At 38.2% G+C, this 25,690-nt stretch overlaps 1 protein-coding gene across 2 annotated transcripts in view; it reads left to right on the forward strand.

Annotated features, from left to right (window-relative positions):
- The window catches only part of GMDS (GDP-mannose 4,6-dehydratase), a 428,015-nt gene that overhangs the window by 178,802 nt on the left and 223,523 nt on the right, over positions 1-25,690 (forward strand). For both annotated transcript variants that reach the window (XM_069808976.1, XM_069808977.1), the window contains one exon: positions 18,221-18,348. In XM_069808976.1, the coding sequence (XP_069665077.1) occupies positions 18,221-18,348 (128 nt within the window). The remainder of the gene's footprint in view (positions 1-18,220; positions 18,349-25,690) is intronic.

Raw genomic sequence — 25,690 nt, forward strand, 5'->3', positions numbered from 1 at the left:
AATGTGACTTCTTTTTCTCAAATCCTTGCATTGATTTTTTTTATATCCTCTAGCTATGTTGTAGGGAAAGTAGGAGATGGCAGAAGTGTTCTGTCCCTTCTTTAATAGGGGAGCAGGATAGACTGGTGCTAGTAGTGTGATTTGCTGTCATGCACTGTTGGGGCAGTTATTCAGGTATCATGGCAAACCTCTGGCCTCTGTAAGGTCTAAAACCAGGGAGTGTATGTGCTTCTCCTTTTCTGAGTAGCAGAGTGGTATACCGCTGTGTGTGCTGGGCCATAACTTGTCTGGATATGTTGCGATTTCCAGGTAGTGATTTGAATCATCTGACCTTTAGTGAAAATGATTCTATGATTCTATGAAAATTATGTGTGTTTGTCACACATCTGGGCTAGAAGGTGGCTCCATGGGTCTCCTTTATATTTGGTGTGTCCTCATAGAAATGCTGGTGTTCCTACATTTAGGAGAGTGTCTCTGCCTTCAGCTCAGCATGGTCTAGCATCACAGTCCTTGCTGTGTTCTAGTTCATGGTCTCTGTTTGCAGTGCTCCTCAAGTTTCAGACACTCTGTTTTCTAACACAGTTTTAATGTTCTCATAGTCTCAAGTCCATTTCTTTAAATCATATGCAATGGATACTACCTAGCTTGTGTTTTGTCTTCAGGTGAGGATGCTACTGTGAATGAGTCCATTAACTAGTAAACTGAGCATGTAGTACGAATAATAGTCATTTTTTTTTAAACCTGTTTGAGTTCTGCACCAAAAAAAAAAAAAAAAGTGTAGTATATATACAATTATTTTATTTTTAGTGTATTTAATGGTCCCCACAGACCAGTATTTAAGAAAAACAGAGCAACATTAGTGTAACAATAACTCAGGCTGCAAACTTGAAAGCTTGATTTCATGTAACAACAGTAGGCAAATGCTACCTTTGCTGCCTAGTTCTGAAAGTGCTGGTGTTACTAAAGAACTGGCAACAGTTTTTTGTCGTGCTGGTGAATCCAATGTATTGCCAAAATAGGGTCAGAAAAGTAACCAATAAATAACAGGTCATTATTAAATTTTTTACTTGTGTCTGATAATGATGCTTAAGAAAAGTATCATAATCTTAAACTGCACTTAAAGGAAAAATAAGCTCTTTGTTTTGAAATCATGGGATGAAGCAATTCTGGGTTTGAGTTCATTAGTGTGCTGCAGTTATTGCACAACTTTGGTCTACTTGCAAGTAAGTTAAGTGTCTCCTGTCACTTTGGTTCTGCAGGTTCCTTGTGGGTTTGGTGGTGTGGTGATATCATCTGGTTTACCGTCACATTTATAGACAATGATAACCAGGCATCAACACCCATGAAGAAACCCACAGAGTCATCAGGGAATGTTCTTTCATTTTTTCCAAAATTATGCATGTGTGTGACTATGTGGATGAAACTTGAAAATGGCTGCCTGTACATGAAAGTCTGATGAAAGAATGAGTATGTTCAGTAAAATTTGCTGTAGAAGCAGAATAAATTAAAATTGTCCAAATTGATAACATACATGAGGGTTCATTAAAACTTAAAGTTGTTTCTACTGGTTAAAATCCGGTAGTTTAATATTTAATACAAAAAGCTGGGTATTGAATAAAAAAATTCTGAAAGATTTAACACTTTCAAAAATATGCTTTTCCTCTGGAGTACTAAGAGGGGAAAAATTAGAACATTAATCCTCAATGGAGTTAAGGGAAATGCCTCTTATTATTCTGTAGCCTATCTGGAAAGAAATGCTTATGCAGCCACACTATGCAGTAAGTTCTTTTTGAATGTTTCTTCCTTTTACTACACAGAATATTATAGCCATGATCCTATAAATACTTACAGAGGCATCTTGATGCTTACAGGCTCTGACTCTAAGTCTGGTTCTGTTGATTTTAAAAAGAAAGTTGTTACCAGTAAGTGAATAATAGCTCAGTTGCCTTGACCAGATTTTTCAAAGCACTGGGAGGCTTATGTATTGAAAAGGTGAGCTCTTTACAGAAGGATTTCAAGACAGAAGCATAACGTTAATAGTTTTAAGAGGACCTGATAATTGCTTATTTCTAAAAGCAGAACTAGTCAACTATGTAATGATGTAGGTGACAGTTACCTGGAAATGTTTGCTTAGCCTCATTTCCTTTTCGCTCTAAAATAATGCTTGTGGGAAAAACTGATAAGTTTAATAGAATTCATTAAAAATGAAAGAAAAATTGTTTTTCCTCTAGTACAAGAACATGGGCTTGTGATGCTTGAAAAATACCAATAATTAAAAAAAAAAAAAAAAAAAAAAGTAAAACATCATGAAGAACCAGTAAATAGTTTGGTTCAGATCTGATTTTTTTTCTTTGACTCTGACTCAAGTCAGTTCAGTTTGGTCAGATCAGTAATTATTTATCTGTTTTGGTGTTTCTGAATCAGTTCAAGCTGAAAAATACAAAATTTTGAAATGTAAACTTATGTGATGAGGAACTTCCTCTGGGAAATTCTCAGTTAAACAATTCTGCTGATCCAATAATCAGGTATTTTGTTCTTGGTTCAGTTCTGGATTAGGTTCAACAAAGACTTTTGTTCAGGTAACAGTTGTGGTTCAGTTCCCATTTAAAAAAAAAAAAACAACAAAAAAACCCCAACAGTTAAACCAGTTTTCAGTTCAGTTTTACTCTGGGGAAAAAAAAAAACCAAACAGTTTTTTCATAATTTGGCGCTGCTTAGTTACATTGTGCACTTCACTCTGCTTAAGTAAGCTGCTTTATTTGGTTGTAGTATGCCCCTGGCTGACATGCGCACGGTACAGTGCTGCAGTGTTTGGCTAACGTGTAGAGCCAAGGCGTATGTGGGTTCAAGGAGAAAGATTTTACTGGGATTAAAATAAATTGTGGGAATAATCTGTATTGATTTGGTATTAGGCTGAAGTAGTTTGGAGAGAGCTTGTGTTTGACTCTAGATCCACATGACATTGTGCCTTTGTGAAGAGCAAGGAAATGTGATTATTAAAAAAAAAAAGGGAAGAGGGATGATATAAAATCTGAATCTTGAACCTGCATTTTTATAATCTTATCATATAAAATGGGTAAAGAGAGTACTTTGTCATGAATAAAATACTGCTTACTGAATTCCACTGAAACTCTTGAGAATAACTTAAGAATTTAAATTCATTTTAGTAAGCCGATATGCCTATAGTGCTAGCTACTTTTAAATCCCTCAGCAAATACTTTTGTCATGTTTAAGTTTATTATTTCTGTATAATTGCTCTGAATTTCATTGTTTTTTCTTTTTCAGCAACTTCTTTGGGGTTTCTTTTTAAATGGCAGGTGAGATGTTAGGGAACACGAGTGGTTTCTTTAGCAACCTCTTCTGGGCTATGCAGAAACATGACTAAGAAGCATTTTTTTTCTGATGTGCTACATTTTAACTATTTTAAAAGAAACCAATGTATTGAGGGTTTAGAGATTGAATATTATTTTATCCATATATGCTTCCAAGGCATGGATGATATTGATTGGTGTTAATTGATGTGTCGCAGGTCAGCTTCATTAGGCATCTGCACAGTTGTGACACTCGGCAACTCAGAAGATGATGTTGCAGGGTTTATACAGTTCCCTTTTCCAGAACAGTGCTGTGACCACAGCTACTGCTGGGCTCGGGCAGAAGAAGAACAAAAACCAGAATGGGCAGAACCATGCCACAGCGACTGCAAAAGGACACGATGGCCGCTTTTCTTTGAAATGTCTTTTTGAAATGCCACCCAAACCTACCAGTCCTGCATGTGTGAATTCACATCACTGTCCTTTGGACTCAGTTCTGCCTGTTCCTGACTCTGTGGGCTTTAACACATCTGTCTGAGGAGGAAAGCCTCTGCTTCCTCAGGAGATTTGGAGAAAACTTCACAAGAAGATCAGTTATCCTTGGCTTGTTGTTCCTTTAGTTTTCTTCTATTGTTATTTGCCCATCACGTGAGATCAGGCAACTCTGCAGCTGCTTAAATTGGAATTGAAATAGCTGTGGAAAAGATGAGGACTGTCTCTCAGATGAAATAACATGTATGTTCAAGAATATCTTAAATAAGCTGATTTTTTTTTTTAGTAGATCTATCTTGTATCATAACAGTTGCCAAAGTGTTTACTCACAGGCGCAAAATACTTAGAGAGTCTCCTTAATCTCCAATTATTGTTGCCCTCTCGTCTTGACCTCTCTTGAAGTGTTTTATAAACAATTTAAAGAATAAATGAAGTATTAGAAACAGTTATTATAGAGCAGGCAAAGTTATTTGCTTTCCTTGAGTGAAGGGATATAATTTATAAAGGACTGATTACACTCATCTGTTTTCTGGGTAGCCTGTAAGTTTACTTTACCATGGCAAGGCAGAATAACAGAGAAATTGTGTCATGGGAGCCAAGTAAGATATTGTAGCGGTAGGAAATCCAATTGCCTTGTTTTACAGCTATTTGTCTTGTCCGTTGTTTCTGTCAAATGATCATTTGAATCAAAAGCATTTAGAGATTTTCTTCCTTTGCAGTAATGAGAACAACAGAGAGTTTTATGCTGCAGGACATTCCTACCAGGTCTTTCCTCCTCTAGCGTGGCTACCTGCCAGTCCTTGTTATTATTTAAAGTTGCTTCATTTAGTACATTTTATGAAGTGGGTCTGCCTGGCTTCGTGGCTGTCACTGAGGTTATGAGTCAAGAAGGAGAGTAGGAATGGGGATGTCTGATTCAGTAGAGCTTAACAGCAGAGAAGCAGTTTAAACTGAGAATGTTAATGGGTAGCTTTGTACTTCAAACCTACTCTTTTCAAGCTATGCATTCATATAAAAAAAAAAGTACTGTGGAAAGCATGTTTGATATCTCTGCCTTACTGATTTTAACATGTTGCTCCTGCCTAGCCTTTTATTTACAAAGCTCAGTACTAGCAAAACTCCCTTGCAAGTGTCAAGGGTTACCCAGGTGCAGAACCTATGAACAAGAGGTTGGGGTTGAGGTTATTTGACTCCAGCTCTCAGAGAAGGGCCATTTCTAGGAGGGAACAGCTTAAGGATTTCAGAAGCTCCCTCTGTAAGTCTGCAGGCCATTCCCACCTCTGCTGTGCTCTTCTGTCAAGCAGAGATGAAATGAGATGAGAGTGCTCTGGAACCATCAAAACAACAGAGCCTGTTGGCTCCAACACAGCTGGAGCTGGGAAAAAGATGCCTGTTCCTTCTCTCTTACATCGCTTTTTCTGTCTCTTTTCCGATCTCCCTGTGAGGCAGACAGAGTGGAGGCAGTAGAGCAGCAGGGTAGAAGAAAGGGTGACAGTGACTGTCTATTCCACGTCAGGGGATAATTTCATAGTGTCCCTTTGCAATTAGAAGAACATTTGTCAACCCTGACATCTGCCAACCACAGTTCTGCAGCCCTGGAGAAGCTTATCTTACTGAAGTGCCTTTGTTTTCCCAAGCAGATATGAGAGAAAGCACTGTCATTTCCAAGATCAGTATTTGAGTGAAGAAATAGGGCAGGATGTTGTTGCGGACACATATACAATTGCATCTTCATTTCTAGTACTTCTGGCAGAAGCAGGGAAGGTCAGGGAGATACGTTAGTAGCAGGCGGTTGGTGTCAGCATGATATGGTTCAAAAATCCTACAGTAACTCTGTATCCTACAGTAATTTTCTTGCAGGTCTTAACACCCTTAGAAAATATCCCTTAGCACCTCTAAGACACTTCTGAAATATTCCTGAGCTTTTACAGTCATCATTTTGAAATAGTAAATTCTGTGGGTAAACGTTTGGTACTTTAGCACGGAAAGGCTTGGGGCCCTTATTCAGAAGAGTGTGGTCAGAGGAAATCGGAGTTTGAGAGCTGTTTCTTTGCCTGCTGCATCTGGAGCCTATGGGGTGCTCTGGGGAACAAATGTAGATTTGGCTGCAGCTCAAGGGAGGTCCCTTGTCATGAGATGACATATGAAGGTTATGCATGTAAGTACCAAACCCTCACACTCCCATACTGTGCAGCATTTCACAGCCGGGAGATAAACAGACTGTAGCTGCTTTAAAATAACAGCTATGTTTTTTCTCTCTGCTTATCTCTGTTTGCTGGGCTATTAGGTCCCTTTTGTTTATTCCTGCCTTGAGTCATCTTCCAGGTCCATGTGTCCTATAAATCAGGTACGATACTTTCTGCCAGATATCGCTTGTACCTGAAATGCTGGGCACTATAAACTTTTTTAAAACTCTCATGAATAGTTGCCAAAAGGTGGTGGCTACAGTATCCCCAACAAATGCGCATTATGAATGGTCCTCTTTTTAAGCCTAGAATTCCTTTAAACATGCCTGTTGGGTTTTGAGTACCTGCAGTTAAATGGTGTTGCTTTTGGCAGGGCTTGGTGAGCAAATGAGGCATAATCTCTCTGATCTCAGTAGTCTGGTCAGCCAGCCATGACATTCTCAGTGTCTTTTCTTTCTACACCCTGTCTGAACAGAGCCATAGCCCAGGCAGCTCTCAGTGGGGTTGCCAAAGATTACCATGTGCAGTGAAGCAGCAGATGGCAGGACAGTGGAAAATATGCAGTCCCAATCCCTGGGTTCACGTGGGGTTCAGGGTTAAATTTCAGTGATTTCCCTCCCTGCTCCTCGAGCCCCTCAATAAACTGCCCTTTGAGAGATGAACTCTTCAGTGCGCATTGGGAAACTATTTAAAATGCAGTTTTGTCCAGTTTTGTAAGTGGGTTCTAGACTGCAGCAGGAGTTTGAAGAATTCTGTGGCCACAGCACTTACAGTCTTCCTCACCAGCCAAAGACATTAGTGTGGGCATAAGAAATGAGGTAAATATGAATACATCCTGAAAACTATGAAAGGAGGGAAAAAGGAACAGCGCAAACTTGATTAGCTCAAAAATTGTGTAATGACTGAGTGAGGGGTGCCTCCACAAACTTGTGTTCTGATAAAGCCCTTGTTTGCACTTTTGTCTTCCCCCCTCCACAGGCTTCCTCTTCCTTATTCCTTACACAGGGTGGAAAGTTCTCACCTGAATGACTAGATGTTTGATCTCGCAGGGGAAAGAGCAAGGAAGGAGTTCTCTGACAGCAGATTTGCTCGGTGCTCCTTTCATGGCCACTCTTCAAGCCTTGCACTGAGAGCGATTTCATCCCTTTTGGACTCTTCCAGGGTACTTCTCTCTCATTGTTTCACAAATATCAACATACTTAACTTTCTCAAATTCCTGTAAAACATTGGCATTATATCCCCATTTTTGGTGTGAGAAACTAAGGCATGAAAAAGAAAAAAGTCTGCATTGATTGATTGATTGGTTGATGTTCAAAACAAAACTCCCATCTGTTTGCATCTGGGGGCTTGGTAATCACCTTGATCACCTTAAATCGCCTTGATTTAAGTGACTTTCTATGCACCTTTTCAGAAGAAACCAGGCTTTTATTCATTCTTCCATAGCAGCATTAATCAGACTGAACTGTGAATCCATCATTTCTTTTTCTGCAGTTCTATATCTTTGTTTAGCTTCAGACTCCACAGGACCCCTGCCTACTTCATTTCTCACAAGGCAATAGTTTCTGCTGTCAGAGCAAGTCTATTCTCTGCACAGAGGGCAATCCTATTAGGAAAAAAATTACAATGTGTAGTTAATCTAGAGGTGTTTTGTGAAACTTTATCATTGTGCATTCAAAAACAACACTGGCACACATAATCCTAACTTTTAGTGCTAGAATTTACAGCTTTCTTCCTGAACATGTACAGTGTGTGTATGTGCATGTGTGTTTTTCTGAGAGCATGGACAGCTACCTATGGGGATATTAAAATTATGTGAAAGGTCCCACTAAAAATACAAAGCCAGGAAATTCAGAATTGGGCTAACTTTCTGTCCTGGTTTCACCCCATTGTGCTCAAGTATTGTAGGCATCTCAGAACAGCAGGTGATCTGACTGCCTCTTCTGTTCCTAGAGGAAGTATAAACTAACTTAAATGGGAAATATCACAAAAACAGGATAACAATGAATTTTAGGAGTCCACAAAGGAAGAAGTGTTCTTAAAAATTCTGATACTGAAACAGTAGTGATCATGACAAGTTGAACAGTGGTCAATGGACATTTTATTTAGACGCTCTGGTTTTTGCCATTTAATCACTTTCCAAATGTTTTGTTTCACATTTTCTTATGCAGAATTTTTGTGGCAATTGGACACATTAATGCTGGAATATTTAAGTTTGGATTCTTCTCTGTAAACTTAAGTAATCTGCCTTCAGTGACACTGCACCAGTTTATCTTGCCAGAAAACTGAGTTCTCTGGGTTTATAGCTGCATATTTATTTTTATTTAATTTATTAATTACACTAGAGACACACTCTTCCCACACAGAAAGAATGTAGGAGTGGGATTCAGTTTCAGTGGCAATGTTAGAAAAAGGGAATATTCATTGAAATGTATGTACCTTCCAAGAAGCTGCTATAATTTTACTGATTTCCTCTGTTCAAGTGATTTTCTCAGTAAATAACACTGTCCATTTCTTTGCCTCAGTGCCTTTTTCATTTTAAAGTGAAAATCAGCAGCATGCCCAGGGTTCGTCCCAGAGGGGAGTTCGCTCTCAGCAATGGCTTTTATGCAACCTCCTGACGTATCTTTTCTGCCTGTGGGAGAGCTGCCCTCTGCCTGGTGGCATTTCCAGTTTGGGGTTTTGGGTGTGGAAGCTGTAGCACCCTTGCTTAACTTCAGGGTCCCCCGAGACCGATCACGGCCTGCTCTGAAATAAGGACATAACTTTTTGTGGGAAGTTTAAGCAACCGGCAGTAACTACAGCTAGGTGAAATAATGTTTTTATTGGCTCTGAATACAGGAGGTCAACACAACTAGGCCAAATGTGTCCAAGTCTTTCAGGAGCAGAAGGGACATGCTGTCTTTGTTGGCTTGCAGTCTTCTTGGTAGATTGTCAGCTTGTCTCTGCCTTTCCCTCCTATTCTCTTCTTAGACTGTTAGGGTTGGGGGTTTACTTTAGGTTTGGGTTCCGTGCCCCCCCCCCCCCCCCCAGTTACTTTAAAGCTTGTTCCAAGGGGGTTTGTTGTTAAAATACTGCAGTTGAGAGGTGTTGCTCTGGTTTTATCCAAGATAACAACTCCAGTGTTGTCCTATTCTGTCCTCAGCAGCCCCGCTGGTCCCTGTGCAGAAGCAGAGCTTGGGAAATGGGGACAGCCAGGGCAGGCGGAGTGGGCTGAAAGTGGCGTGAGCTGTTCTCATACCCCTGGTCACACACCAGCTTGACTGCACACCGCAGCACACGCTGTGAAGATTTCATTTTTTTTACTCTTCTGTCAGAGCCATGCATTTCCTTGATTAGTCTGTTGTGAGTCTGAAGGGGTATCTGTAGCTGGAACAATTCGTCCTTGTACTGGTAATCGCAGACCATTGCAATTGACGAGTCGTACATTGAATTTTTGGGATCATCACGGGTGTTGGAGATGTACTTCTCACCACATCCTAGCTGAGAATCTAATTATTCATAACACAGAAGATGGAAGGAAATGTAGTGCCTTGCGTTTTATGTGCCCTGTTCAAGTACTAGAAAAAATCATACCTCCTCTATTTGTAGAAGCTGAGACTTTTTCTCCTTCCCTCCAGCTCTTGCTAGTTCCCACCTTGTTACTTCTCAATGAGCTGTTTGCCCACGGCTCTTTCCAGCTCCCCGGAAATACAATTCAACTGTGTTTCAGGACACCTCTTGGTGGCACCAGGACTCCTGTAGCAAAGGGAGGTTTATGAAAATTGAAACACATTTACCAGATGATGTGTTGAGGGCCTAAAGGGTGCCTTGAGGATTACCGTTGTCACAAAGCTAACCAGAAGAAAGTCCTAAGAGAAAAACAGTTGAGCAACAAAGCTCAAAGGGGAGGTACATGGATTTAGGAACATCTTGAGTTATATGGTATGTGTCAAGCCTGTCTAGGACTGCTTATTAGTTTGTGTGGGAGGCAAAGTTTCAAATAAGTTATTTGGCTGTAGCTAAACCATTTTTCTCTCTCCAAGAAAATACATCAGCACTGACTCAGCAAAGTTGTATGCTACTGTGATTGGTTTTAAGGCTAGTTCTTATTACACTCTTTTGCCTTCAGTCGAAGTAAGTGAAAGTTTTTTTACCCCTGACTTGAAGTGAAATGGCACATTTTATACCCAGAAATTTGCACATTAAAAGTTAGCACTAATATGGGTGCACAGAAAGACCCGGAAGACCCGTGCAAAACTTTGATTATACCATGACCCACCACAAGCTGATGTCTCAGCCACCTGGAGAGGCTGAGAGACCAAGCCGACTTAGTCCCCCAGAGGTCAGAAGGTCCAAGAAACTGTATTAGTCAGTCATGTGTCACCAGGTAAGATTAAAAGCCTTGCCTGCTTCATCTCAAGGGAGCACTAGGGTAAAGGCTGAATGTCGCAGCTTGAACCATCAAACAGCACGTTTTTTGATGTGCTACTGGTTGCTGAGAGAATGGAGGAGGGGAAAAACAGGGAGAAAAGGAAAGGGGTGTTAAATTTAAGGGCACAGATGTCTGAACTTTGATAGCTCTTTAACAAGCTGAGTTAAAATCCATTTTTAGTGCAAGTTGCCCTAGACTGTATGATATTCCATTTTGTGCATGGTGCTGGATTTTCCTTTTGGTTGCATACGTTTCTAGCTATTGTAGCACCAATTCAGCAAAGCATGTACTTAACTCCAATTGTTAACACATGCTTAAACAATATAAAGAGTCTGTGCTGATGGGCAAACACACACATGCTTACCCATAGATCATACATGCAAGGGCTTGTCTAGTTCTGTGACAGCTTAAATGAGAGGTTTAATTCAATAACTTCAGTTGTACAATTTAAAAAAACACAGCTTAAATGAGTGTTAACAAATCAGAGTGGCTAAAGACATTTACCTTTGTTTTACAATGTAGTGTATATGAACTGCGATTAAGAAATCAGAGTGAATAGTTTGGAGCAAAAGGTTAAGTTTTCTGTAAGCGAAACGCTGCTCTGTTTATGTAAGTGCCATTAACAGCATAAACTTGGGAACAGGAATAACACTTTCACATATTGTTTTCGGTATTAATGTTTGGTTTTTCCTTTATAAGAATCTTTGATGCCTCACCTTTTCCTGTTCAGCATACAGTTCCTGAGGGGAAAATATTTTAATTTAAGAAAAATTATATGGAGGAAATATACTAAAATAGCACCTTTTGCCCAGCAGTTATTGCTGGTATGTCACCCTATCCTTTTACCAACCCCATATGATAGATCTGAGATTTGTAATTAATCCTGAATAAGGGTATTTTGGATGTGAAATCTAATAGCATTGTGTTACACATTACCCATGCAGATTGTCTGCTAATTAAATGTCATTTTTTCACAGTCGTTTTAGAGAACTGCTGCTGTGTAGTCGTAGAAATCATCTTGTCATTTTTCTTTGGGAGGCGGAAACCTCTATCTGTTTGTATGCAGAACAGTCGTGAAGAATTTAAAGCCCTGATGACAGATCCCCAGTGGAGGGTTAGCTCCACTGAATCACAGGGCAGCATGGCTCGCCGTGCTATGGCAAACGTCACATCTGATTCTCATCCTCTGGTGGTGGTTGATAGTGTCTTGCCCTACTTCCATGTGCCTCTTTTACATGGCTTACTAGTTGTCCCTCCAGGTAAGCTTCATGCTATCTTTCCGCCCGCTGGGTAAAAGAAAAGTCTCCCTACTTTCTCCATTCCGTCTCAATTTCTATACCCTGTCGTTCCTCACAAGATTTGTCTCTCACTCTTATTTTCCCCTTAGATTATAAAAATAAATAATTTTTGTTTCCTCCATGCCTAGTTTATATGACCTCCTGTTGCCTTCAGCTGTCCAAATGTTCTTAGTGTGCAAGTGGATGTTGAGGGCAGAGGTTCTCTCGGGTTGAAGAGCATCAGACCCCTCCAGCATGCTGTCCTCCTGCTGCTGATGCGCCCTACCTCTGCACGCCTTTACCTTTCTGCCTCAGTCTTCTCATTTTTAAAATACAGGTGGTAGTATATTTTCCATTACCCAAGGAATTCCATCGAAAAGTGTGGTGGTGCAAATGGAAAATGGGGCCAAGCAGACTTAGCACATTTTACTTTTGGCATTGGAAAGTTCAAAATGTGTGTCAATGTATTAGAAAAGGAAATAATTCAATTGATGTGCCAATTAATGTCTTTGATAGCAATATTTAAAGGAATTAGTACTACTTCATTTTATTGAAATCGCACATTTTAAAGTAATACCAAATGAGGATCACTTGATAATTTTTATCCTCATGTTATTGGACCATTGCTTTCAATCTGTGATCCGTGGATTTTATTATTATGCGATGATTTCCCAGGGGGTGATGAAGAATAACTTTTAGAAACAAGCCTATTATCAGTAGCTTTATCTTTCCTGTTTAGAGATCTCACATGTCCATTGGAAAATAGTTGGGGGCATGTAAACCAAAAATATTTGAAAAACATTGAAAATGTATGAAAAATCTGAGAAACCCACTATCGTAAGGTACTATTACAATTTTAAAGGATAGAGAAAGAGATTGGAAATATTATGATGAAGCAAAATATTTCCAGCTAGGCTATACAGGATTAAAATGTAAGGATTAAAGCACTATATCTCATGTTTCAGGAAATAAAATGATTTATTGCTCAGGTCAGGAAGATGTTTCCCATGCAGTGCATGACTTTACAATGAGTTTCTTATGAATCATATGACCCTTATTTCATGTATATTTCATTTTACAAAAATCTGATTGTGGACTTTCTGGCAAGCTCATCCAAATGTAGCTGTACTTGCTGTGTAAAATTTGCAGGATATTATGAAGAGCTGGGAAGGAAAAAAAAAAAACTTTTAACAGTGATTTTTGCTTTGTTTTCAAACAGTGATGTTTCCACTTTGTATAGTTGTTGTTGTGAGAAGAATAATTTGTTATTTTAAATTGAGAGTGGATTCACAATTAAAATGCATGTGTGTTTAATATACACTAAGTAGCTGCTATACTAGTTTTACCAAAATGCAGTACTGTATCAGTTGTTTTGATCAGGGTACGGTTGAAAATTCCATTCAAATCCAAAATATGGAAGGTTAATTTAAAGATCTGTAACTTGATTTTTCATCTGGTTTACATTGACATAACTCTATTGACTTCAGAATAATTGTTATTGCTTTTCATCAGTATAAGCTAAAGGAAGCTCCAGACTTCTTCCCTTAGAAAAACTGGATGTTGCTTTGTTTTTTAATTTCAGCTTGTTACAAAAGTGGAAGATCTTCTCACAGATTGGAAATTATGAGCAATGTGGATTTTCAGGCAATCAAAACATTTTAATGATCTCATTAAATGTATCATTTACAATACATATATGTTAAAAGAAATATGTTCCTTTGGGTTAGTAGAAGCACTGGGTACATAATGTGTTTGAACATGTTAGGCTTCCACTAGAATCTATGCCAGAATTGTAGAAACTTGGAGAAAAAAAACCCACCCTTTTTCTTGTGCCAGCATCTTTAAAGACAGAAACCTTTTTTTCATATTTTATGCAAAATGAAAAAAAGATGTTATGGCAGCTTGATAGACTGCTTGGACTGCATCTCATCTGATAGATAAGTATTGCTATTAAGTGCTATCAGATTGACTGTTATTCTGTGATATTACTAGGATTAATGATGGATTTTCTTATGCATGAAACACCTAGTGTTATACAGGGATAGTAGTCTTCCTAAGACTGCAATTTTGTCACCTGTTGAGTTTTGTATGTAGCATTGAGAACTTGGAAAATGAGGGTTCTTGAAGAGAAATAGTTACTGTAACAATGGCTCTTAAAACTGCTTCATCCATTTGGCTGCCTTTTATAAATCACAGATTCCAGAGAAAAACACCTACTTCAACAGCCAGTTTCCTGATGATACACAAAAGGTGAAACCCCAGTGCTGATAAAAGGAACGGGGTATTAATGCAGAGACCCAGATTTTTTTTCTCGGAGCTTCCAGCTTTGGAACTGTAGGTGTGTTGAGAGTGTGCTTCCTAAAGCAGTAGTTTTAAATACATGTTAACGAGAGGTGTGTCCATCTTTCAAAACTGTATCTTTGCCAGATGTAGGCAGCGTCCTTCTCGGAGGGATGAGCTGTGCGACCTGTTTTCCACCCTGCGCCAGGCAGTGCGGCGGGCGACAGGCCTGGGCTGGAGAGCAGAAGCTATTGCATTATACCTCTGCTATTTCTTTTTATTGTAGTATTGTTCCTATAGTGGCTTGCTGACAAGTTATATGTTTTACAGATCAGGTCTGCTTGATGAGGAATCCTTGCTTAAAATAGTATCTAGGATAAATTAGGTTTGTAAATCAGACCTTATGGTTCCTATTGGAATGCTAATGATCTCAGAGGGACGGCTTGGGTTTTGAAAACAAATCTAAGCTAATGCCCAGGGTTCCTGAAAGAGCTGTTAATATAATGAAAATTCATGTTTAAGGCCTCTTTTAAAATATAAAAACTTGTCAGGCACTGCTCAACCAAGGCTGTTTGTAACTGCTGAAATGTGCGGACACACCAAAGCATCCTTTGCAACGTCTGGACACATCTCTGCTGTGCCAGTACAGCAATTCCAGTGCTGTCAGTAGAGACAGAAACCAGAGCATACTGTGGCCCATCATGGTTTGGATGTTTTTGCTGCATAGATAACTATGCAAGGCAGTTAGCCCAGCATGCTTGGCCCTACTGAGGGAGCAAGAATGACTCTCTTCTTGGTTACTGTAGGATAGTGAGTTCCCAGAGCAGTGCTACCCTCACACATTTTGAAAGTGTTCAGATAAGTCAAAATACATCATCCATATAATAGAGTTTTGATCACTCCGTGTTCATTCGTACTAGGTGTGAGAGTGAGGTGTGTTTTACAAAATCTTTCTGAACTGAGGAAGTAGTACAAAGCCAGAAGGCAAATGTGGGACTTCGACATCTCTCTTCCCCACCAATGTAAGCTAGTTTGTGTTGCTACCACCAACACGTTTCCACATGAATTAGTAATGTTAGTAGCATAATAAAGTAGGCCTTATTCAGCTGTGGTAGCTGGTGGCATTTTAGCTGCTGCAACATCCTGATCCCATGAAAATCAACATAAAGGGTGAAGTGGTTAACACCAGCAGCTCTATTGACGCTCTTGTTGGCACTAACTGGCCATTCTATAGAGGAAAGTGCTCTTGTAGGTTCAACATCAGCAAGTCCTCAATACCTCCTGAGGAAGAAGGAAGCTAACCACTTCTGTGTCTCAAAAGGTACTTTGTATTCAGTTATACAAAGATATCTGTAGCACTCCACATAGACCTTTTAGATAGAATCATTCCTGAGGAAAGAGACATTACGTCTGCCAAGTTTCAGGCCAAAGCAAGATTTTATAGCCTGATTGCAAACCCCTAGGACAGGGCTTTTTAATGGAAATGCTGACATAGCCTTAACTATTTTGTATGACTCCAGTGGGCATCAGCTTAAATTCTTGTTATGATGTGCATTTAATGGCATGGGATCAAACATATAGTGTAATGGGATATTTTAAGATATTGTTTGAAGAGAATCAGTATTTAAACATTGTTTATGAACCATATCTTTTAAATGCTTCTGAAATCTGCCATTCAGTCCTTGGTTGCATAAAAAAAATTCTACTCGCATTTCTCAGAATGAACAGCAGCATAGTTTTCTTCCGCAACTTTAATGCTGAGGCACTTCCATGAAAAGGGTTGGTATTATTTTGTTGAACCCTTACTGGAATATTTCTGGAAAATAAAGGTTTGTTTTTCATTGTGGTGCTCTTTAATTCTTCATTTCAGCCTTTTGAGGTATATTCTGATTTTTGCTTGGAGATCTTTGAAGATCATTTCTCTCCAGTTATCAGTGACTCTGCAAGAAGACAGCAGTTACTAGTATTTGCTGTGTTGTGCTAGATGAATCTGCTTTTTCTTGTGCAGTATCTTTCATATATTTCAAGTTAAGTTGATAGCGTAAGTCCCATCTCTCACACACACAACCTAATACGCTTTTTTGTGTGTGTGCTGAGGAAGTGGTTGCTCCAAAATGAAAGCTGACATTCATTAGTCATGCAAGCTGACAGTAAAACTTGCTTTAATGTAGATGATGAGTAGAACTCTCACTGCTTTTACTGCAAATGGGAATGTAGCGTTGAAAGCGGCCACTTTTGCTTATTACTCAGTTGGAGTCTGGAACATAAAGCCATATACTTTATCCTAGAAAAAAAATGCTTCTCCCTCAACTGTTATTTACTGAATAATAATGCTAACTGAAACTATTTCAGTGCAGAAGGTTAGGAAGTTTCAGAGCAAATCCTAATAAGTTTGTGTAATAATTTGAGTCTATTTTTTAATCATTTAGTAATAATCTGTGTGAAGATCTCAAAGCACTTTGATAATGTAAAAAATGGAAACAGTCTTTGGAGAAGTGCCAGTCTGACTAAGCCAAAGAGACTCTGTCACTGGTTTCTGTTAAGCCAGCACTGCACTCCCACTGCAAACCCGTCCAGCCAGGAACAGGGGAACCACAGTACTTTGCTTTCAGAAATGGCAATAGCAGAGTCACTGTGTCGGTCCTGTGGTTTGCACTGGTTTATCTTTGGGATAATCATATTTCTCCTGGTGAGTATGCAGGGTGCAGTCTGGAAGAAGGGCTTGGGCTTTCATCCTGCAGTTGACTCATTTGTCCAATTTTTGAGGAACATTGCTATAAAAAAACTCTCCAGTATATTTTATTTCCAAAATTTTGCAAGTCACACTATATTGTAAGCTTCCTTTATACATGAACACTTTTTCAGGGTACATGGAAATTACATGATTTTCATCCTTTAAAAAACAAGCATAAACTAATGATATATTCTAAATGGCTAATAACTGGAGTTCCAATTAGTTCAGCAGTTGACAAAAAATTAAAATTCAATCTTATTCCTGTGGTAAGGTCTGAATTATTTCGTTCCACATGGTTCTTATAGGTGCGCTTTTTTTTTTTACTTTTAGCAGAGTCAAATGACACAAAAAGGTACTGTAGTGCTCTTGACTTTATAGGAAAAATTAGTAGTCTGAAAAATTACTTCAACATTATTTAATAATTTTGCAGCAGCCCATCATTTGTTTGACAGGAAACAGAAAATATTGAGATGCATATCTCAAGAGCAGAGTTCCATAATGAAAAAACCTGCATATATGCATTGAATGTACAATCTGCACTACTTAGGACTTTTGAAATTTGCTAAGAGCATTTTACAATTTTCACCAACTTTCCTGCTTTCCATCAGGATGAGGTATCATCTGTCACCACTCAATCTTTTTTTTTTTTTTTTTTGCTATTAAAAAAGGCATGTAATTTTAATTTTTTGGCCCATTAGTGTGCAAATGCCATTGGGCTTGTTTAGCCTGAACTCATGGTCTAAATTCAAATCCCTCTGCTTTTGAGGAGACTATTAACCACATTTTAGAAACACAGCTGTCATAATCTAAAAATCAAGATATGAAAATAACTAGAAACAAATATTATTTAAAGCAACTCTACAGGGAGCAGAAATGGGTACACAAATTTTCCAAAGCAATACAGTGAACAAAATATGGAAATATGATAAAATACTGTACAGCCTTCAACAGATAAAGTTGAAATCACAATTTCATGTTCTCACTGAACCTGGGGGACAAAGAATCCCAAATAACTAGAAAAGTAGAATGCATTTAACCAGAACAGTCCTTTGGAGAATATGTAGTATTTGGATAGTCCCTTTTTTTTATTGATGAACTAATTTATTTAGATATATGCATTCCTTAAAAAAAATTATAAAAAAGAAAAAAGAAATGGCAACAAAAAACTTGAGGGTGGTCTAAGATGTCTCTCTTCTTTATGTAACCTTTTGCATTTTGTGTTTAAGAACTGACATTCCAAATGATTTTCTTTGGCTTTATGCCTGGACTGAATACTGAGGCAGCAAATTAGGAATGCTTAAGAAGTCCCACAAAGAAAGATCTTTGCTGTGAAAGTGCAGCTAATGTGACACTTGCACTGGAAGCTTCTTAGCCTACTCAAACGATAAAATATGGCACGGGTCTAGCTGGTGTGAGGGGAGTGAATGAAGACTGAAAGCACCATGCGCGGAGCTATACAAGGTGTTTCTTGTGGCCAGTTATCTGACACTGTGACTCTGTGCTGATACTACCTTTTATTTCTATTCCAGGGGCTAACTTTGTTACTCGAAAAATTAGCCGATCGGTAGCAAAGATTCACCTCGGACAGCTGGATTGTTTCAGCCTGGGCAATCTGGATGCTAAGAGGGACTGGGGCCATGCCAGGGACTATGTTGAGGTAAGCTGTGGGCCACGTGCCTTTTTCTGAATTGTCTTCATGGTGGGGATAATGCTTATTTCTGTAACTTCAGGCCATGGTCCATGGAGGGCTATCTCAAGATGTTTTTGCATATTGAGGCCTGTTAACTTTGTCTTGCTCTTGATTTCAGAGTAGGGAATTTAGCAACACAGCAGTCTACTCCAGGCATGACCAGAGCATAAAAATAAATCTTTGGGTTTACATTCCTTGACTAAATTCCTTGGGGGAGGGGGCTGACTATAAAGTGGATCTATTCTAGAGTATTTCTCCTATTGTTTTGACAAATTTTATGACCAATATTAAGATTGCAGCAAGATGCAGTATGACCTGAAGCCAAAGATCCTGCTGGAGGTTGGTGGCCTTTATTACAATGAGGCAAGAATGGTGTATGTATTAATGATCAAAGGTCTAGCTGGTTATACATTAGAAAGAAGCATCACAACATAGTTGTGATGGCATGTATTGCAACGCATGTGCCTGCATCTAGCGTTTGAAATGTTTTCATAGTCAGGATTTGTTTCTAATTTTATTCTGTGCATCTACTTAAGCAGACAAACAAACAATACCCCTGTATTGTATTACAAGGAGACGTGAATGACCATGTAGGAAATATTGTTATTTCCCCAGGAGACCTTTGTCCCCATTTTGGTGCTTAAAGATTTCCTGTGGTCATTGGACTATTTCTGTCTTTTAATAATTCCTTGCTGGGAAACCGGATTTGGCTTCACCATTCATTGATGTAGTTTAAAAAGATGATGACTGTTTGTTTTGTTTTTCTATATCACAAAGTAAGAAGTATTTCAGTAGGAAGAAGTCTGATTTGGGATTTTTATTGTAAACTGGGATTTAAAAGGTAAAATAAAAGCTGAGCTCTCAAATCTTGTTTACAGTCAAAAAGAAACAGCAAGAAAACAAAATTGTAATACCACAATATAAACTTTTGTTCTGGATGATATTAAAAAAAGTAAACAGCCATATTGCCTTGGCATCCAAAGGGTTACATCAAGCAGGCAAAGAAGGTGATTTTTGGCAGCTGGATATAAATAAAGTTGGCTTTTAGTTTTGCATTGCATTTGCATGTAAGGTGGTAAGGGCACTATGAATGTCATGACTATGCCTCCATGAGTATTGTTTTATATTTGTGGCTCCAACAGTAGTTGAAGAAGTTAATCCAGTAAACCATCCCAATCATCTTTTTAATGGATAAAACTATAGTCAAGAGTGTTCATAAAGTCAGTTATCAAGTCTCAACTGGAAGGAAGTAAAAGATAAACCAAATAAAATGATCAGTTGCATGAACATAATGAGCATAATTTGCTGACAGGCATTGGATATTCCATAAATACTTTGGCTATTTTATTCCAAAATGACTTGCACCAGATCATAAATCATGGGATGAATTCTGATGTCTTCTTCCACAAGGGAAATCCAGAATAACCCTCTTGTGCCTAGTGGGTCAGACACTTGTCCTGCGTTCAAAAGGGGAAAAAAAAAAAAAAAAAAAAAAAAAAGAAGGAAATGAGAACAAGTCTATCCAGAAGAATGACTAGCTTTCAAGGCCTTTGGCCTCCAGAAGGAATATAGTTGTCCGAGGTCTACAGCATGAACACATGTTTGTTGTGTAAGTAGCATTCCAGACCTTTCAGCTACACATTTTGGGCCTGTCCCAAAACCTTCTGGAAAGAATTCCTCACTAAAATATAGTTCATCTTGAGTATTTCTCTTCCCAGAGAGGTATCCCTTTGGATAATGGGAGAGTTATTATCAATTCTCTAATTCCCTGAATATTGTGGAAATGTGGTTACAGGCAGTATTCTAATGGCTAAAAAAGAGAGTAACTTTAAACTGGAAGTAAACAATTATTTGAGGCTTTAATGGACTGGAAAGTAGGGTTTAGAGATTTAACGTTGTTCAAATAAATACATAGTATGTTAGAAAGCATGATCGTATTTACAAGCATTTGGGGAGCTTCCTTAAGCATATGGCTGAACACATAGGGATGTATCTTATCCTCTCCATATGTACTTTTAAATCCCATCAATATTAATACAAGTAACACATGTGCATATAGACTAGAGCATGTACTGTGTTTTCTTTCTCCTTATTTCCTTATTAGGGATAATAATAAAACCATAAATACGTTCCTTTTTGTTGTTTTATAAAACATTATGGGTCAATTCCTGATCTCATGAAAGTTGATGACCAAACTCCCATCGACTTCGTGGAGAGATCGTATCCTGTATGAATTGGAGTGGAGAACGTCTGTCAGTTACAAAGCAGAAGTCAGGACTTTAGCTTTGATCACATGCATTCATCTGACTGCCACTGTGATTTTGGGCAAATGCTTCTGTATAATGTAAAGCATGGAAGCACATGCCTGCACTGAAGCATGTAGATGCCCACCAGGGGAAGGGCTGCCAGCATGCTCGGTGCTAGCTGTGGGTTGAGGTCAGCTTTTGTAGCAGATGATTCAGAAGTTTGATGCTTAAACATAGGTTCATGTCAGGGGAGAAGAGTTGGAATGTGTGTTTGATTAGGTTTTTGAGTTGGGGCCTGAACTGCCACCTGCAGGAACTGAAAATCAGGTACAGCAGCATTGTGCTTGTGAATGAAAAATGGGAAGTCTCACTCACTAGAAAGAAAGGCTTCCATTCAGTGTTTGAAGAGAACAAAATAGAAGTAGCCATTGAAAATTTGGGGGGGAGGGGGGGAGGGAGTATTAGTTTTATCCTAAAATTATATTAATAACTCTTAACATTTTTGCAGAAATTGCTGCTGCCTCTTACTCCCCCTTTCTCCGTTTTTACTATACTGTGATCCAGCACAAGTCTCATGGGATGGTATTAGAGATGACGGTCAATGACACTGAGTTGGAAGAGAAAGAACAATATATCAGTGCTGTTGATATATGAATATTCTGTGTGCTAATTTGTTTTGTGAGGTTAACTTATACCTTTTATTCGTTGTAGAAAGTTCTAGTAAACCATCTGCTAGGTATTTTCAAATATTGGTACAATACCAAGACTTAACAGTCTGATTCATTTCTATGCCATTTATAAAACACAAGGCATCATACAAATTCCCTCAGACACTCACCCAAGAGTCTTACTTCAAATAAATATAGATTCTCAGAAACATTTAACTTGGACCATTAAAAAATTGTCCATCAATCCATCACTAGTTGGTTGTGTTTTTTAATTTCCTACATGCTAAATACTATAAATGAAGTTGTGAAGTTATATCTGCAACTGAAACCTTAAAATGTTGTTGTTCGGGTTGTACTAGACACATTTATTTGTAAAGACGTAAAGGGAAAGCCAACAAATAGAACATAGTCATGTTGGAAAGAGGCTCTGCAAAAAAGAGCAAGTTCATATTAGAGTTTAACAGCTGAAGCTTTTTCTTCCTTTCCTTCAATTTCCTCTTTATCACCTGCTGATGCTCAGGTTGCCTTCTGCGATTGCAGTGTTCACACCTTAGTGTTCTGCAGAGAGCAGAAATACTGCACTGATGAATGCTGTGGAAAAGCCTGTCACTGTATATCTTACAAAAGTAAAAAAACAAGTCAAAGGTAACAGTTTAAATAGTCTTTAAGTATTTGTAGAGATCAGAAAGATTTTCTTTTGTCTTCAATAGAAATCCACCAGTATTTCAAGCAATAATTACGGAGGACTCATAATTGGGTCATAATTGGCTCCAATTCAATTAATTACAGGTCTAGTCAAATGCTTAAAATTATGCATGTGCCCAAATTCATGGTGAAATCAGGGACCATTTGATATTCTAAATGTATGGCAATTATCTTCCATTATATTTAAATAATGTAAAAAAAAACCAACAAAGAAAAATGAACAGTTTATAAATAAGTAATATAGTGAGCATAAGGACCAAGCACATAAGAAACTGTTTAAAGAGAGACTTTCCTTTTTTTTTCTTTAATTGGAACTGGTGCTCATTCATACTTTACTTTGTGATTAAAATACACAAGAAAATGCACATTTTTATTGTCTTAAACCATTTGGTGCATGTTGAAATTGAGATAGTAAAATCTAATCTACAGTGGTGCCTTCTGCATTTAAATCTCCAGTCAGCATCACCTGGTCTTTTATTCATGATTCTTCTATTCACCCTTCTAATAGGTAAAGACTGACTCTTGGAGACAGCTGCTACCATTTCTGTTGTGGGAAATCCCTTCTTGTACGTTTGTGTGTGCATTTAAATATAAAAACTCTTGCCAGACAGAATTATTTAAAAGTTTACTTTACTTTTGTGCATAAGAAAAGGATTCAGCCAGCAAGACTGTTGGCCAAGGCATTTCTAGTTCTGTTTTGTTGTTTTCTTGTAGTGTTAAGGATGTGTTGTCTTTTGAGATATGTTTTACCTTAGTCTGATGAGGCTTTGAGTTTTTTGTGACACATCCTTTCATCAGCCCTGCAGAATACTTGCTTGTGAGAGTTTTGATTTGTTGAGGATTGTTGGTTATAAAACAAAAGTCAGTCATATCTGTCTGTGTAACTACCAATATCTCACATAGGTATGAGATTGGCCCATGAACTTAAAAGACCTGCTTTTAAATTAGGATTACCCTTTTGTTATGGACTGAAGTGAAAAATGTTTTTCCCTTTTTACTGCTTAGTTTTTATGCTCAAAGTTAATCACTTCTAATAAAAGTTAGGTAATAATTTTAAACCCTCAATACTGGACTTCTTCGAGTATGAGGGTAAAGATTTTTGAGGCATCCACGTACTCAAGTGTGTTTTGTGTATTTCCAAATGAGAACTTTTTCTTTCCATCAGCTTGCTTGAGCTGGGATAATTAATGGCTCTATTAAGCCAAATTGATCTTAAAATTATATCCAATCTGCTCTGATTGATGTGATGATCCACTGAACTGATTATCTTACTGCTGCCATCGAGGTGAAGTAATTGTGAGAGCAGCAGGGCTTGTATGAACCTTTAGGAGAAAAGTTTGATAGACTGTGCTCCTGTGGAACAACTGCTGAACATTCATAAAACTCTTGACAGTTGCTTGCTGAAGCAATATCTTTTCTAGAAGCATGTGTATCAGAGACAATGACTATTCCACCTTACTTCCTTTCTAATAGTTTAAAAATCTGTTGTCCTTTTTATAAGATGTAGAACTAAGCCTCATGCTGAAATGCTTTTTGAGAAAGCAACATCTTCCCAAAGGAAGTATGCCAAAGGGAGATTATTCTTTGATTTCCTCATGTAAATACTTTGGACATGTGGAGGTATGTTGTGTTCAGGATATAGGAAGTCACATTTGACTATGATAGTATGTTCAATCATCCATGCAAATAATGGTCCAGTTCTCAGGATATAGTACAGCCAATGTAAGCGGCCACAGCACAGATAACTGGTCTTAAATGAAAGATGCCAAATCGCTTTGTGAAGTTCACCCAGCACTGACCCAAGGGCAAGGGTGTTTGCAATAAAGCCACTTCTTCGTGACACAATGAGAGCGCTGGCACAGCAGGTACAAGAAGTAGTAAAGAAGATTGTCTTCCCTCTGGCTGAGTCTATAGGGAAAAGACTTAGATAGGTGGGTTGCCAGGGTCAATTCATGATGCCATTGTTTTACTAAATTATTTGCACATGTTGCACCTCAATGGAAATGTTCCAACCCTACAAAAGAGTTCAAGTCTTGATATGAGGTGGTAGATGGCATCACTGGCCACAAAACAGACGTCTCCCCAGCATCTCTCTCATGCAGAATCAAAATAGGATCTCGTGAGACTGCATTGTCATTTCTTTTTCTTTATTGCTGTCCAGATAGGCTCCATCAGGCTTCCTGGGCTCAGTAAGGCGGCTGTGGTACCACTTGACTTCTGGCTTCAGAAACTACTCTTTTAACTCTCTGATTTTAGTTAAGAACTTGGGCGTCAGACTTTGAACGTTTTCTGCAAGGCTATTTCTGAGCAGTACCAAAATGAACTGTGACAAACAATAAGCATAATAGTGAAGCTCTCCTCAGTGTACATTTCTTCTCCATTGTCCCATGCAAGCAGAAAAAAGTTGATATTTAAATAATTATGTTTTCTTTCAGTTAGAACATGATTTGATGCCAGCAAAATGTAGGCATAATTCTCAAACTTCTTCTTTCAGATTTTGAAAATATGGGCAAACCTTCCTTTATGAATAGAGAACATATTTTAGAACAACTGTGATAGTAAAAGTTTTCCTTTTTAATGCTAAATAAAAGCTTACATTTTGGTAAATAAGGCTGCACAATAAAAGAGCTTATAATATGTTTCTTTCAGAGCATGTAGTTTAGATTAGGCTTCTTGACTATTAGAAATAGTTGCAATTCCCAGCAGAATAACACACCATCATCTTAATTTTACTCACGTAGATGATGTCTGCATTAAAGAAAAACAAAACAAAATGAAGTCTTTCATTGTTTTTGAAATGCTGAAGTCTGTAAATAATGTGCTTCTAAATAACTGCAGCGTAAGTGAGAAAATTCAAATATGGATGATTTTGTGGAAATTCTTTTCGATTTCATGTATTCTAAGAGGTGCATGTGTGTGCTATTTTCTCTTTAAGTTTGGTATGATTGCTAATAAGAGATTGAACAAGAAAGTAGTTTATTACAGTAGACATGAATGGTCTCCATATTTAAAACATAAAAATGAGGAAAGGGTTTTAATTACAATATGTAGGTGTTCTGTCTAATGCACATCATATGGTATCGATTTCCAGCAGCAGTACCTACTGTAAGTGTTGCTGTTAGACCTTTTCCTTTCAGAAAACTATCCTGATCTATTTCAGAACTACAGCACCGTTTCCCCCTTTTTATTTTCCTGCAGCCATTTTTTATGTGAGGGGAATATAATTGTAAAAAGATTTTTTCTTATTTACATAAATTTTCCTTTAGCTTACTTTTTCACCACTTTTGTGTTTGACCTATTAGTGTTTTTAGGCTTTACAAAGCCAAAAAAGTGCTTTCCTCAGCAAAACCATCTGGTTTAGTTTCCTGTGCCTCAACAATGATATGTGTATTATTATCAAGGCCACCCCGGTGGTTTTCTAAGTCGTCTTGTTACAGCGGTGGTCTTACAATTCAATTGGAGTGATGGAAAGGTTAGACTAAGGCTTCTTTCAAGTATTAGGTTTCCGGATTGATAAATTATGTATTGTTGTCATATTTCGGAGACTGACTTATTGTGCCATTGTAGCTTGAATGCAGTTTCTCTTCAAATAACACAACTACAAGAGTCCTCCTGGCAAATTCTGCTTTTGTAGCATGTTCTTCTTGTAGAATACCAAATTAAGGCACTTTCTAGAAGTAACTTAAAAGC

This window comes from Haliaeetus albicilla, chromosome 21 (genome assembly GCF_947461875.1).
Source record: "Haliaeetus albicilla chromosome 21, bHalAlb1.1, whole genome shotgun sequence".
Taxonomy (NCBI): Eukaryota; Metazoa; Chordata; class Aves; order Accipitriformes; family Accipitridae; genus Haliaeetus; species Haliaeetus albicilla.